The 16,642-nt window shown below is 42.4% G+C and overlaps 1 protein-coding gene across 2 annotated transcripts in view; it reads right to left on the bottom strand.

Annotated features, from left to right (window-relative positions):
* The window catches only part of eng (endoglin), a 36,838-nt gene that overhangs the window by 19,469 nt on the left and 727 nt on the right, over window positions 1-16,642 (bottom strand). For both annotated transcript variants that reach the window (XM_083983597.1, XM_083983598.1), the window contains exons 2-3: window positions 16,063-16,246; window positions 1,204-1,343 (exon numbers count right to left, since the gene is read on the bottom strand). In XM_083983597.1, the coding sequence (XP_083839723.1) occupies window positions 1,204-1,343; window positions 16,063-16,120 (198 nt within the window). In that variant the 5' untranslated portion in view covers window positions 16,121-16,246. The remainder of the gene's footprint in view (window positions 1-1,203; window positions 1,344-16,062; window positions 16,247-16,642) is intronic.

Raw genomic sequence — 16,642 nt, 5'->3', positions numbered from 1 at the left:
GTGTGTGTGTGTGTGTGTGTGTGTGTGTGTGTGTGTGTGTGTGTGTGTGTGTGTGTGTGTGTGTGTGTGTGTGTGTGTGTGTGTGTGTGTGTACACATTTTTTCAGTGTGGGAAGAAAGAGTTTTACTTGATTTCAGGATCAGGGGTGGAGTTTGTACATCAATATCGAATGTACAACATTATGCAACAAGTTAAATGTATGCCAAGAAAATCACATTACATGCATGTGTGTCAGTTGCTTCCTTCTTGCTTCGCTGGCCACAAGTTTATCTGATGAATCTGTTTGTGATTCTCAAACTAACCTCTCACTTTTGCCATTTTTCCTGCCTGCATGTTTCACACACACATACAGTAATCCCGCTCGCCTGCCTAGCTTCCCCTTGTTTGCAATTAGCATCTGTCTATAAAATTAGCTTTAGCACAGCACGCAGTAGACCAGAGACTCAGGGAAACAGTAAATCTGTCTCTTTTCAAAAATGAAAAAAAAAAAAAAAACTGACAAGGCAACAAGTTGCTGAAAATGTCTGCACAGAGAAATGTGAAGCAACAACATGCTGTTGTTGTTCTTGTATTGTTTTGTTTTGGGGGAGGGGTCATCTTGTCTTTACCATAACTGGCCATGGCTGGTGTTAGGGTTAGGACAGGGGTATACACAGGTCAACATATACTATATAGAGACTAACAACCTCACACTTTAACATTCATGTGCAGTTTAAAAGTTTCCAATCAAGAAAAGAGAACAACATGCAAACTACACACAGAAAGGCTCCAGGAATCGAACCTTCTTGCAGTGCAGCAACAGTGCTAACCACTGCTGTCCACTTGTGTAACACATTTGAATGCTGTGCCACAATCTGACACAGCCTCCAACTGTGTAAATAAAACATAAATATTATATTCAGCATTACGCTCAGAGCCGATTCCTCATGTTTATAGCAGCGAGGGACATATTTCATCAACAGAAATGTGTGAAATGCATAACAAGGTGAACACATGAGCAATGCAAGGATTAGCATACAAGTCCGCTGAGATGTAAGAGTGGGAAGGCTTTGTTTGCTTGCTGAATTTTACTGGAAACAGTTAAGCAACCGGAGCATCGTACATGTTATTCCCCCGTGAAGCAGGTTTTTTTTCACTTACTGGCATTTACACAATTAGCGCAGGTTTCTCTGCATCTCATTTGTATAACCTTGACATACTTACCGGGGTGCTTTTTATGTGCACGATGTGGACCTCTGCCTTGTCCGCAGCAACGAAGTCGGTCCAACAGCCAATTAGCCGCTCTCTCACGTGGAACCACTGGTTGTCCTTATCCATTTTTGGCTCACATGTCTGACTTGAGGCTAGAAGAAATCAAGTAGAAATGGTTAAGCAGTGTCAGCAGCATATAATCGAGTCATAGTAAATAATGTCTGGCCTCGAGCATTAATAGGGAAACCTCTTGCATTATCAAGTCTTATGTGTCAAATGCCAAGTAGTGCAAGATTATGGCTCTATATCCTTAATAATCCTGCCATATTTGGACAGGAGCAGCACATGAATGAAGACCTATATGTATCACGGCCAAAAAGCAATTATTTAACAGACAGATGAACCCAGCGATGTTACGGATTCCTTGTCTAAAAGGGGTTAGATTTGTTATTAGTCAATATGAAAGCTTTTTCCCCTGCTCTCAGAGTATGGATGTTAAATGTGTGGGTAGGACTACATTGTTTAAAAACGGATCTGCTGGTTCACGTTTATCAGACGTGTCAGGATAGCGGGCTGCAGTCATCCATCAAGCCTGCTCACTCTGCTCTCCGCTATGAGCCTGCTGTTTAACCTGGGGATCCATGTCTCAGGAGGCTGAATTAATCGAGCCGAGGCTGCGCGGTCATGGATGAGGTTGGGTATAAATGCCTGCTGTTTGACCCGCCTCAGCCATGTGTGTGTGTGTGTGTGTGAGTGTCCTATCGAGTTAGATAACAGAAGGTATGTGTGTGCACACGCTCACTTTAACCTGCCTGACGTTATTGGTCGGGACAAAATATTCCCCAGAAACTTCCTTTTTCCTGAAGGAGAACAGTAGAGGTAGGTCAAATGTCTTTTCCAACTCAATCAGGGCACTCTTTCCTGCCCCATGCATCTTCCGCCTTTTGCTGATTCTAAATGAAAGGATGAGGCTGACTAAGGAGTTATGAAAGTCCTGGCGCTACAGTCTTTTCTGGTAACCACCATGGCTGACATTGTCTCCTATCTCTGGATTTCTCTCTTGAACCTTAAAGCCACCCGTTTTCATGATAAAGTATGGCTTTCATGGGATCAGTCAGAACTACTCTGTCCTGTGCCCAATCACTAGATAAGCATATCTACAGTAAGATGAATATAAGCAATACACGCCTCGACTGTGCATGTCTCGATCAGCCCCAGCAGTTGGCGCTGAAGCATATAAGAGAGCAAGTGTGATATCATAACAGGGACATCTAATTTAGTAAGCAAATGCTGCATGACAAACCGCTCCACTGACTTTGATGATGTATTTGCTCTGTTTACCCAGAAGGCCACAATTCCTCCGAGAGGGGAGATGTGGAGTAAAGCAAGTGAGACGAGACAGAGAGAGGAGCAGAGAGGAAAGGGTTAATAGGAAATTGCAAAGTTTGGAAGGTCAACAGGATGTGCCTTATTTAGAAGCGGCACTAATCAAAGACCTTGGTTGAGGCAATGTCATCACCAGCGGCAGAGGAGAATGGACAGAGATGGAGATAAAATGGGATAGAAAGTGATGAATGCAACGAACGACAGCAAAAAAAGAAGAAGAGAAAAGAAAAAGAGCTAGGACAGGTTATATAATCAGCTCTGTCTGCTGTTTTTGCTGTCTCCATGGTGAAACAGGGTTGCTATAATGTACTCTTAGTCATTTCTTTTAATTCACATCATCTGTGACCTCCTGTGACTATCACTGATCCAGAGACAGCTACCTCTGATATTATTTCTATCACACTTACGTGATTTTTAGAATTCGTTTTTTCAGATCTCGCTCATTAAGAAGAAGAATTAAAAAAAAATGATGCATGTTTTCTGTGTCCTATGAAAAACACATCTTACCACAGCCGTTCACATTTGGAACTAATTAGGGGGATTTGGTGGGTTGTGGTGAGGGGAGGCTGGGCAGATTGTTTCTCAGTCCTAGATGGAAAGCCATCTATGCTCCTTCGCCATCTCTCTTTCCCTCTCTCACCCCGGAGGTCAAGGCTGGTTTCCTGTTATTCTGGCCCCCTGTGTTAATGTCTGTTGCTCAATATCCACATCCATGAAGTTATTTCTCTCCTGTTCTGCTGTGACAGAGTTAACGGCCCATGACTGTCGCCCGAGAGGTCTTGGTATAAATCACACTGACTGTGCAAGACAGTGTGTGTGTGTGTGCGTGTGTGTGTGTATCTGTACATGCATGTGTCACTAGTCTCCTTTTTATGAGTCACTATAGGATATGGAGAACATTCATTTTTGCCCCCTTGACCCCGGAAATGCCAATGGCCTCGCTAAGCGGTTTGCTGGTAAATGAGGTATAGAAGGACCATTCCATTCCCTGTCCTCTTTATCTACTTATATCAGTCCCCTCCATTTCCCATTTCATGAGAATACATGTTTATGGTTGCTAGTGATTTCCACTTAGATGTTAGGTATGAGGGGGGGATGTAAATAGAAACCATTAGGGAATTGTGGGGGACAGAAAATGATCTTAATTCATGAAAAGTGTATATAATAAGATTTGATCTTTAGGTCTATTTCTTAGAGCAAAATCAATGTCAGTAGTTACAGTACAGATGTGATATTAAATAGGTACTATTAAAGAAATATTTATGCCTGAATAGACTACTGCTAATTACCATGTCAGCAGCACTATATTGCCAAATTAAGAGACTTAATAGGTACTTTATAACTCTAAGAGTATTGAACACATTACAGCAAACTGATCAAATGTTTATAAAATTAAAACCAACAAGTGTGCAGCCAAAATCGATCATGGCCAATTTGCTGTTAGTGAAGCGGCCTTTGGAGAAAGCACATCTTGTGGACTGTGCCAATATCTCTGAGTGATGAATAACTTACAATATAATGCATTTTAAAACTGCTCTCGGCTGTTCCCCTGCTTGTCTGCAGCACCCTGGAGCCACAACTTAATAAAGTGAATACAAAATACCATCTGGTCCCTTTACATGTCAAGGGGTCTATCTGCTTTTGCTTTCCTAACCTCTAGGGCTTTCCAGAAGAAGATAGGAGACAGGCTGACCAAATCACAGACATCCGTTTTCCGCATGTGTTCAATTATGCATAGTACCATTAAGCCAGCACCACTACCAAGACCATTTTAGGACATCTCAGGATCAGCTTGACATTTACTATGTTCTGCGTCCGTCACTTTAGGCCTACTTTGTTCAGGTTAGCTCAACATGCTGCAGTTCATCAGGTTGCTGTACACTGTCAGTTCCAATCGATCAACTCTAACTTTAAAGTGTCAGCTCTAACTGTAGGTCGGACACTTCAGGGTGACTTTGTATGCTTTACACCTAAGCTGCAATGTAAACATTATCATGTTAGCTGAGGTGTGAACTATACGCAGGGTGCAACAGCTGCAGCGTTGTGAAGTTGCAATTACACACCTCCCTTGGGGGTTTTTAATTTAAAACAACAGAAAGGGGAGGTGGAGACATGTGGTCTCCCTACCACCCAGGAGTAAAAGTGAGGAGAGAGAAATAAAGAGAAAAAGAAAGTGAAGAGAGGTCGATTTAACCGGATGACTTAAATATACCTATTCACTCCAACTGCTGACGTATCCATGCGCAACAAAACCTTATCCCTACACCTGCTCTCTCTGTGTGCCTGTCACTTGGGGTGTGCATAAGGGCAGTTAGTGTAACCTGAGCAACCCAAGCGACCCTCACCCTTCCTCCTGGGACCTGTTGTTAAGTCTAAGGCTGAATTTCTCTCCCAGTCCAACTTTGAAACCATTTCCCCAGCTGAACAGAGTCAACTACAATATTTATAGACTGCAGCTAGCCCTGACCTACACCATCCTAGTAATGGACTGTGTGCATCCGAGTGTTATCTCTATTGTTTCAATTAATTTGCTCAAATTAAAGTGAAATTGTAATTAAAAATGTAATTAATTGAAGATGCCAACCTGAACCTAGGAAATGAAGTTCCACTGTCCAAGAGGGACCCATCTAATTATGCAGAGTGTAGCATAGCTGAACTGAGTGGCTGAGCTTGGGCGTTACTGGAGGCTTGAGGTGATTTATCATTATTAGGGATCAAAGTAGCCCTACAGTGCTGGCATCCTGTATTTCTCTGTCTTCTTCCTCTTTTCTTCAAGACAGTTTGAATTAAAAAGCTAAAAAAAAAAACTTTAACAATGGTGAGACACAGACAACTTCCTTACTGTGAAGTCCTCGAAAACTCCAAGCAGTGCTTGTGAATGCAAAACAGAACGTGTATTTCAAAGTCGGGTGGCACTATATTATCACAAATGCTCTAGGAAATAACTTTATTTATTATGGGCGCCCATGGAGACGTTAGCAAGGCCAGAAAGCCACTGTAGGTGTGTGTGCAGTGCACTTACTGTAGAGCTCCATCCCACAAGCATTACATTATGCTAACAACCCATAATCCAGCTTCAGAGTGGCATTCACCGCACCATGTTTAACATTATGGCGATAAGAAAAAATGTGTTTCCTCCTCATCCTATAGAGCAAACAGCAATGAGCTCTCTCCTAGTGGGAGTGGGGAGGGAGTGAAGTGGCGAACCTAGAGTGGCTGGGAGTGGAGTGAAGACAGAACACCTGAAGTGATTAGATGGAAATGTTGTCGCTTCACTCCATTTACACACTCTGAAGCACGGCAGCAAAACAAAATTACTTTCTGTAAGTTTCTCAACTCATCCATCTCGCCAATTATTTTCACACCACTTCAGTCCAACATTAACCAATCATCACTCTTGTGTGGCTAAGTGCACTTTAGTACAAATGCTTTGCTAGCATCATATGTCCTACAGTATAAATGGTGGAGCACACTGTGGCTCCTGGCTGTCCACCACTGGATAAAAAGCAGAAGTGTATGTACAGGCACGTGATCATTTACGGCATATCAGATAGTATCACTTCTTGTTTCAGACAGTAAAGGGTCAGCATCTCATTGGTCAGCTGAATTTAAAATAACCTTAACTGCATTTCAATTTGACAGAGGTCTGGTGATAGGGGGCGATGACCAGAGACGACTTCCAGCCTCCCAGCAAGTCACTTCAGAGAAAAGGAACATTTCTTTGATAAGTTTCATAAAAAGTGAAAGTACAAGGAAATTTGAGTTGATGGATTCTGATAAATGTTTCCTTGAACTAATATGTTTTTGCCCGGATTGTTTGTTGCCGAGGACACATTTTCTATATTTATGGTGTTTTCCTCTAAATACAGTGATTTGTGAAGCTCTGATAAATTCAATTTTAGGGTGAGATTTGTTGTTGGTGTTAGTGCCAGTGCTGTTTATGTTATTTAGCTACTTCTGCCAGTAAATTAAAGATCTCAAGAGCTGCCCGCCTGTTTGTATCACTGTTGCCTCGACTTTGAGCATCTGTGCAGTGCCGAGCGCTGACAGGCTGTGGCGAGGCCTTGAATTTTAAATTGCTATCACACCTTAACTAAACGTTGATTTAGATTCTAGGGATTGAGTACCTGCGGCTCCGATAACTAGCTGCCTTCACACTCACCTCAGGCAAGAAAGCAGGCAGGCTTGATTTCATGCCTCGTCTTTCATGCCCTCCCTCATTGTCAGTCACTGTGGAAAAGAGCATCAGCTCCTTGCCTAGAGTTTAGATGCACAATGAAGCACTGCAGAACTTTGAGCTGGAGAGTATGGCTGCATTTCAAACAGACAGAGAGAGAGAGAGAGAGGGGGGGAGGGAAGAAAAAAAAAGGAGGAGGGGAAGCCCTGACAGCAGACAACGTCAAGACCAACTGTCTCCCTTGGTCCCTCAGGGTAGAGTAAACTGTTTGTGTCCAGGGTCGGGCGACGGAGTCATGATGGGGAAGGGGCAGGGAGGGGTCAGCGGCCCTATCAGAATTAGACGGAGAGGGAAAGGGGAGCTTCAAGGCCTGCTCAAGCCCCCCCTTTGCGACTCCACACACACACACACACACACACACACACACACACACACACACAACACACACACATATACACACACCTATTGTCCCGGAGTTTCCGCAGCTGCAGATTGAGGCCTGACCATCCACAGGAAGGTAAACAAGCTCTTATCAGTGCTCTGCAGGGGCCTGCACTGTCCCCTGGCCTCTAACCCCTGCATACTGCACATTACACACTCTCTACAACACACAGGCTTCCTGACCATCTCACCTCCCTCTCCCAAGTCCTGAAATTCTATCAAAAAAAAAAAAATCTGCTGATTAGTCTTGTCAGTTTAATGGCTTAAGACTTTTTCGTGTGTGCGCGTCTGTGTGCCAAGTCCTGCTTCCAGTGTTTGCTGGAGAGGAACTGAGGATGTGATAGCGGGTCTGGAGACAGCCTGTCTTCACACTAGCTCTGTTTACACCTCTGGGAGCCATTCATCCGTCGTCTCATCGTTGTCGGAAGCCGGCGGAAAAACAAGTCCAGCAGTGGCGTATGGAAGGTCTATGGCTGACTTCCTCCGTTGTTCACTCACTCACTTTATGCCCTGTCCGCTCAACGTCATTAACCATCAGCCCCATAGTCTTTGATGTAGATTAACTCAATTGCGTGGATTGCTATTCTTTGTTCTCAAGTCACAACAGCAGGCGTGAAAAATATATACTCATTTTCATGTTGACACTCATATATACTCAAAAGTGAGCTATTATTTTCCAGACACCATCAGTTACTCATCTGTGGCGCATCCTTTCCATTTATTTATGCGGGTAGATTTTCTCCCAATGCAGTGAAAAGAACACCAGCAAAACACAATTAATCATGTGAGTGTTAATTGGTGGACGGACAGACTAATTTAGCAAGTTTCATTCTAACCGCGTGCACCCAAAGCAGACTGAAGCGTTAGAGATTTGTTGCACAGTGGTTGCTCCCAATCATTCAAGATTGATGTAGCTTTGCACAACATGCTTGGTGTACAACCAACAGAGATTAGCTCGTTTTTCTTGACTGATTTTTGCCAGTAAATATTAATGCGTTCCGACATGGGGGCGGCATAGCAATGATGGCTCTGATATTTTTTTTTTGTGCATGTTTAAAGTGAATGATGTCAAAGGTATAATCCAAGTGTAAAGAAAGAAAGGGAAATATACAGAGCTGCTGAGTCTATCGCTTCCGAATCGAGTGACAGCTCTTTTAATACTCACACTCATACAAACAACCAGATATTCTACCATGAGGCCTGTGAGGTTTGTTGACATCAGTACAAGAAGCATATTTTCCATTATGACAAGCAGAGAAACACAAAATCTATATTTTCTCTTTATAAAGATACATTTAAATTTATATGGTCACAAACAACCTCACAAGGCCTCTAACAACAGAAAGGTTTTTGAATCATCTCATAGTGACAACTACTGTATATGAGGCAGCTTCACGTTTATGATTTCATTTCTACAATTTAACTAATGGAAGTGTCTGGACTATAAGAGTTGTTTGACAAGTGTAACTTCATTCCCTCCAGCGTGTGTGGAGAGATTGTTGAGTATCGTGGATTTGACTGTAGGATTTGTTGTAGTTACAGTATATGAGCAGATTAAAGTAATCTGTTGGCTGTCGCACGGCTTCTTTTTTTTTCTTTGAGTCACATTCATATTCTGCTTTCTGACATATCTCAGAAATACGAGAAAATGGAAAAACCCAGAGTCCAGGGAGGATTCTCTCATCACATCCAACACACACATACACACACTGAGTGCACGAACACAGTCAGACATCAGAGAGATTTCAGCGCTCTAAATACAGATTGACCGGTGTGGCACCTGAATCAACAGGAAAACTAACCCACCCAGTGCTTGAATCAGAAGGCTGTGAAATTACACAACACTGCACATTGTCCAGCACTGACCACATTAGAAACCAGCATGGTCTATGCAGTCACCTAAGATGTTCTCTTGAGGAACAGGCACTTATTTCCAAAATAATTGCATTGACATCCTCTGAAAAGCTATGAGGTAAATATCCAATCCACAAATGATGATGTTGTTTGTTGGAATTTCGTTTATGCTAAGAGAAAAGTTCAAAGTAAAGTCTCTTCATTTGTCATGAAGCATTTTAGAATATTTTATCTGGGAACACTTTGTTCACGAGTATTCAGCCAAGGAAGATTAAAGGACTGATTCTGCCCTGCATAACAGTGCTGTCATTAATTAAACCACTAGTGGATAAAGTTTTAGTGTTATAGAGACATATGAGGTAGCATACTTTCTAGTTTTACCAAAGATCTGAAGCCTTCCCAGAAGTTTCTCTCACACTGCTGTTAGTCGGAGGTGAGCGGGCTGACCCCATCAAAAGTTTCCCCTCGGAACACACAGGTAGGTTTCTTGTGTTTGTGCAGATCCCCCGGGGGTTGACCACAGGCGAACAGACAGACCTAAAGATAAGAGTACATAATGCCATGCCTTATCTGCGCAGACGGCAGGCATGTTGACATGGGCACAAGTGGTCGCCATGCTGACGAGGCGTTTATCTCACCCACTACTAATGAGCCATTCAGCGCTCATGCAAATGCATCATGACGAGCTCTGAGCCGTAGGGTGCAAGACCTCGCAGCCGCCATGGCGGTGATGTTCAGGAGACACTGAGACAAAGCCTGAGATCTATATGATGAACAGTGATGATAGCTATACTAACCTCTTCCTGTGCTTAGATGGAGGCATTGGGGAGTAATGCTGCCGTGCCATTGAGGGTATACAATAAGAGGGGCCCGCTTATGTAACGTGAGATGTAGGGGCCAGACAACATGTGCAGTATGTAACTGTTATTGCTTTCAGCCTATTCTTTTTTTTCTGCATTAGGACATCTATTCAACACAATGTACAGAAAGGGTTTCCTCTTGACAACAGCATAAAACATGTTTCCAGTAATAGAGAATGTGAAAAGAAACAGGGAGATAACACGAAAGAGCTGCTGAGTAAGCTGCAGATTAGAGTCCTTCCGAGCATTAAAACAATACTAATGGTGAAACTTGCACGATTAATTGTTTTTATCTGATTTTCACCTGTTTTTACTGTACAAAACAAATCCTGACACGTTCTGGGATTTATTTAAACATAAAAAAAAAAAAAATGTGATTCTCTCAATTTAAGATTGCATGCCACAGATAGCATCATTCATATGATACATTGGACAGTAAAACCATCTTGATAAGCCGCGCAGCGCTATAGCCGGGGAGAGGGAAAATCATGTGGGAACAAACAGAAGCGAGGAACAGAGAGGTAGCAAGGCTCCCTCGTGCTGCATTTTGTAGTCAAACAGAGGAAAAGCGAGGCAGTCAGAAATGGATTGTTATTTGGGAGGGGCATAACACTGAAGGAGATTGAAATCGGTCTGAGGCAGCGACAAGTGGTCGCGTCTCCCTGCCACCCAGTCTGACTGCAGGCAGAGCTGGCTCACTACAGTAAAACAGGGGAAGTGGACTGTTTTGACTCTCAACGCCATTTTTAACATGACGTTTTTTCTTATCCTTTCTTTTTTTTTCTCTCCCCCCTGCTTCTGGCTTGTTCTACTACAGCATGCCTTCTGAGAAACCTTTATCATCTCTTTACATTTTTTTTTTTTGCCTCAGCTTTTTTTAAATCCTTGACATCACATTTCCTCTTTTCTTTTTTTTGCCTTGAGATTTTTTTTTTTTTCTACTACTTTCTCTTTTGTCTAATTACACACAGTCTTCTATCTCATGATTTAATTTCCCAGCTTTATCAGTCTTGTCCTTTTCCCTATCTCTGTGTTTCTTTAATCCCTCTATTTACTTCTCTTTCCCCACATCTCCCCTCTGAACCACTTATCTGCTCTTTGACAGTCACAAAAATTTGACCCCCCACTCCCTCACTGTCTCCATGAATCAGTCTTTATGAATTTTGTTATCTCTGTTTGTCTGTCGGTCTGTCTGTCTCGCACTCTTTCCCTCTTTGAGATCCATTTTCTGACAGCCCTCCCTCCCCCTCCAGCGGCTCGCTAATCACTTTTGTACTTTTCCTTCAGCCCGTGGAGGGAGACTCTGGGGTAGGCAGCAATGCAGCAGGCGGTCTGGTAGTTAACATCATGATGCCTGACTCCCACTGGGAAAGTTGTTGCAGCAGGGGGCATATTCAACACTACTTCCCTGCCAGGAAATGCCGGGCACAGAGTGGATAAAATCACTAAATACAAAGACTTCAGTCAGACGCATAGATAATTGTTTATGTGTCCAACTGCTGCGGTTGGATTAAGTAGTAGTGGTTATCGTGCTCGACATTATAAAGTGGTATAAAAAAATCCTTCTTCTCCAAAGGAGTTGTTATACAAGTAAAGGACTGTGCCTCCGGTGTAATAAGCAACTATGGAGATGAAGTCCCTCAGGCCACCAACGTTAGCTAGGAAAAATCCATATTATGCTCAATTATAGCCTTCAAAAGGGGCATTACACATACACATATACATGAAGACGTGTTCTGTTACTCTGGGTGAACTTCATCAAGTCCAACAATATAACCTCGATGATGTCATTCAGGTTATCTCAGCTGAGGCTTGGAAACGACACATTTACAACAGAGAGTCTGTGTTACTGACTGATGGCTAGTGACTAGACAAAAAGAGTTTCTTCATAGGTGTTATGGAGCAGCATCCTAGGAAATGTTAGGCATTGTAGGAGGTCTATCCATAAAACAGACTTTAATGATGTCTTAAGTTTCTGTTTTAGTCATTTCTTAATCCCCAAAATACTGAGTAAACTTTATGGAAGTATTACCCAAAGTCACTGCAGAACCTTTTTAGAGGACCTGTAATATGTCTCAGTGTGGTATTATCCAAATCCATAATTATAGGTGCCAAACTATCTTCATCAAATACTTTTGGACAACACAGCTGCAAGGAAGGATTGAATAGTGGGAATGCATTAATAGAATGGCAGAGACAAGATTAACAATAGAAAAGCATCCAAACAAAAAACGAAAACAAGTAGCACAGTTGGAGGCCTGGGAGAAAAGGCTGGTCCTTGCCATGTTTTATTGAAAAGGAAAGTCTCAGCAGATCCAACACAAAGGAAGAAGAACAAATTCAACCATTGCACAAGCTTCACAGCCTGTATGATCTTGGCACAAACAAATACCCTGAGTTAAATGACTAAAGAGATTTAGACGAATCGTAGCACCACAGGTGCTCAGAGATAAACCCATAGGCTGGACCATGCAAGGCCTTCACAACAAACAGCAAAATTTTAAACACAATTAACCACACAGGGAGGCAGCGTAGTGAAACTAAGACTAGTGTGATGTTGTCTGTTTTACTGGAGCCTGACAGAAGTCTGTCCAGAGATTAGGGATGAGCTGGAAAAAAGAAAGAGAGGCCTGACTGATCCCATCATATTGGGAATTTTAATAATCAAGCTGCAAGGTGAAAGCAGGGATGATCTTTTCTGGGTTTGAAAGATGCATCCAGGAGATGATGTCATAAATAATCCAGATTTGTAGACTGAAAGGAACTGTGTTCATCATATATCAGGGTAAGATTTAGAGTTGTGTCTGCAGTTCTTTGACCTCCAGCTCAATAAAAGACAGACTCACAGTCAGAGCTGCAACTAAAGAACTGGAGTCTTCTTGGTTTAACAAGATGACTGCAGTTTTACTTTGATGTACTCAGAGCAGGCTGTGAGATATTCTTCATTTTTATTCCGCTAAAGCAGGCATCACCAAATGGCAGACCTCGGTCCGGACCCAGACCGAATGATGGTTCTACTATCTGGACCCATGACCAATCTCTGATAGATTAACGAGAATAGTTCATTCTCCTGGAGCATTATCAGGTTATTATCGGCTATAGCTGCTAAATGTTAATTGCCAATATGAACAGCTTCACTCAACTGAGCCAATGAAATCATTTGTTTACCCTGCGCGGCCAGAGCACCAGAGAGAGAAAGAGAAAGGAGATGGAGTGATGACAGCATGGCTTACTCCGAAATAAGGAAAGCTGATGCTGATAACCAAACTTTTAAAGATGAATGGCACTGACTCCATTCAGGCCAAGATTCAAATTACTGGCAGGGAAATAACATTTAGATTTCTCAAACTAAAGAGTGTTTTACAGTAAACACTGCCTGTGTGAAAACACCAACCTCACCCCCAGCCCCCCAGCAAGAACACTTCAGTCAATCGGCCGTTGCAACTTGTTCATCCCTCACACCAGAATCAAGGAAGAGGAGGCAGCGTTAAGTGAATGCCCCACAGAAATGGAACACCCTGCCTGATACAGTTAGACATGCCACATATAGTCATTTTTTTAAAAACAGATCTCTTTTTCTTTTTTGTTCTGTTGAGTTGCATGTGTGGTTGTGTGCGCATGTGCGAGTTTAAGTGTGTATGTGCAGAAGATGGCTCACTACATGTGAAAATGTACGTTGCTGATTAGGGTATACAATTTGGACTTATGAGGTTTGTACCTTTTACTTGGACGAAAGTTTAGTAACTGGACCTCTGAATTTTAGGTGAATACTCCTGCACTATTATTTTGTAAATTCTGATTTAATAATATCACAGAAAGTGAAAAATGAAAGAGGGTATTCACAAGGAAATGGGACCATATAGAATTAAGCAGTCTATCATATTACTGACTGGCTGTTACAAGAAGAAGAAGATCAGTTCATTTATCAATCAGTCAGTGGGTGTACTGCATCTGCAGGTACATGCAGAACACAGGTCATGGACCACTGAGGTTACTTCAACTGTAGCACTTGACCTTGATTGATGATGTACATTCAAACCACACTTCGGACCTCTAAGGTTGTTTAATGAGCTGAGAGGGGGGACAAACTTGTAAAAAGTGTAAATAAAGCTAAAGTGACTGAGTTCAAGTAAAACACAATATAGTATGTGTGGAATGGGCCGGGAGCGCCATGGGATTAGTTGCCGGCTGCAGGCTATTTTGGATTTACTTGTACTTTTTGTGTGTTTACTTCTTCTTTTGAGGAACTTTCACATTGTCTCTGTTCACACAGTGACTTGCAGCTGGCATAGATGCTATTAAAAACCAGACCTCGAATCCAAGTAAAAAATATGGGTTCTGTATTTTTTTTTTCTTTCTCACAGAGCTGTGTTCAGTCTGGAAAATGTGTAAATTTGATTTTCTATAGAGTATACTGTCGGGCCTTAGTCAGCCTGCTGTTTGTGCTTCATTTGTTCAGCAGCAGCACAAGCACGAAGCCCAGGGGACAACATCAGAGGAAAAGACAAATTAATATGACAATACCGGACTATAGGATGACAAATAAACGATAAAGAGATAGATGAACTCATACGTGTCACACCAATGTTTTGATTAATGCGTCAACATTCGGCGCGACGGGTCAGAGTCGCCTGCTGTCTGAACAGTGTCACAGCTCCCTCTGGGCCTTCTGCTGCTGAAGCGGCTGCAGCAGATGCAGACGCAAGAGGGAAAATAAAAAAATTCTTGGTACTGTAGCTCTTTCAAGAGATAAAAAAAATGATACAAGTACAGAAGTATGTGTCACAGAGGCAATTAAGGCTCTGGCAGTAGACAGCGAGCCCGGTCCCCTGCGGTGGAAGCTACATGAGGTCAACTCTCTGCAGGTCTGCCAGTTGGCCAAAAAATACTTCTGTATCCCACGCCACCAGCACCCCTGCTGAGAGGGTGTTTAGCACCGGTGGCGATATTGTGATTTGTCATACAGTATAGGTCGGCACCGAAGCCAAACTCAGCGAACAGACTTTACATTCCTGGCATGTAATCTTAAAGGTGATGTATGCTCGCCAAAGTCACTCCGCCTTATTTTAAAAAACGGATTGGAAATGCCGGTTTATTTTTCTGGTGTTATTTTTAATGGCAATGAAGTGGCTGTGCATGTCACCTTCAAGTACCTTGTTGAAAAATGAATGCAGACTAGCTCATTTTGTAATTTTTTACATCTTATAATTCAGTACTCTCAGACAGTGGGCACAGATCATCTAAGTACAAGTTTTAAAACTAAGCCCTCCAGACTATCAGGCTATCTTTAACAGATTTTAGACTAAAAAAAAACATTTATAGCTGAGAAAATCCATAGACTTGCATCATTATTGAAAATATTTCAGAAATAATCAATAATAAACAAAAAAAAACAGCATTGTTTCTTTATAAGCTCAAGATCATGCGGCTACCCCCAAATGCCAGATTGCTGCGGGGAAGTGAGACCCAAACAGTCCGAGGCAGCAGAGCAGTGCACTGGTAAGAGCATCAGGCTGGATTATGGCCTGAGGGCACGGGGAGGGTTTCAGATCCCTTAGCTACCTTGTAGGGATTACAGGTTTGAATTTGATATGGACAGTCACAGCCAGCCTCTTGAGTGGACCAACAGAGGAGAGTCGCATTAAGTCTCTGAGCTTCCTGCAATGTTTTTTGGGGTGTGTGTTTTTTTTTGTATTTCTTCTGTCTCGCCTGCCCTCATAGACGATGTTCTTTTATTCCTAAAACTGAAGTGAAGAATTATACAAAGAAAAGCCTCCCAGTGTGGCTCAATGGTGCAGGAGTCTGACTATTATTTGGAAGTACTCAAGTACTCAAACTTGGCTCTTGTTCTAATCACGTATTGTGTACTACTAGAAGACTTGTGTCAAGAATAAAATGTCATTGAAAGCAAAAGATTGCACATTTACCTGTAAAAATCCTTATTTAGCATGAAAGGAAAACATGAAGTAAATAATGAGATGGGAGTGAAGCGACATCAGAATAGAGAAAAGGGCAAGTTTATCTTTCTTTGAACTATAGGTTGGCAGAAACATATCTGAGTAACCCATCTTCAGTTAAATAAATGCTTGCATTAAAATCCAGTTATATACGTTTTAAATGGTGAGAATATTGAATATCAGGGGGGAAGCTTACCAGAGGATGCAACGGTGATGCACAGCAGCAGGGCGAACAGCACCATGTGACGCTCCATGTCTGCCCAGTTTGAGTTTCAGATGCTGGTTGAAGGTGAGTCTGGGTGTCTGAGGGTGTGAAGGTCCTTGTCGAGCGGCAGAGCAGCAATAAGTGTGGCAGCGGAGGAGAGCAGACAAGTTCCAGTCTTCAGAGGTCGAAAGGTCAGGAGAGGAGGAGAGGGGGGGGAAAAGAAAAGTTGACGCAATGGTTGACAAGGATGTGACTACCTCAAGACAACCCCATCCTCCACATAAACATCATGCAGATCTATCTCCTATAATCCAAGAGTGTGCCACTAAAAAGTTACAACACAAATATATTCTGTGATGATTAACCACACATATGGTCATAATTATTGATGACTAACATGAATATTAATGGCACAGCTCTCCTTGATTAAACGCTACCCCCATGAAACAGAATAGCTGAGAGCACACTGCACAATCTGACAAGTGAAGGAAATGTTGCTTGAATTCCTTGAGGAGGGATGACAGGAGTTTTTTTTTTTCTTCTTCTTCCTGGGGCGATCTCACAATATTTT

The sequence above is a fragment of the Trachurus trachurus genome (assembly GCF_905171665.1).
Source record: "Trachurus trachurus genome assembly, chromosome: 12".
Classification (NCBI taxonomy): domain Eukaryota; kingdom Metazoa; phylum Chordata; class Actinopteri; order Carangiformes; family Carangidae; genus Trachurus; species Trachurus trachurus.
This window is presented reverse-complemented; position numbering and strand designations above follow the sequence as displayed.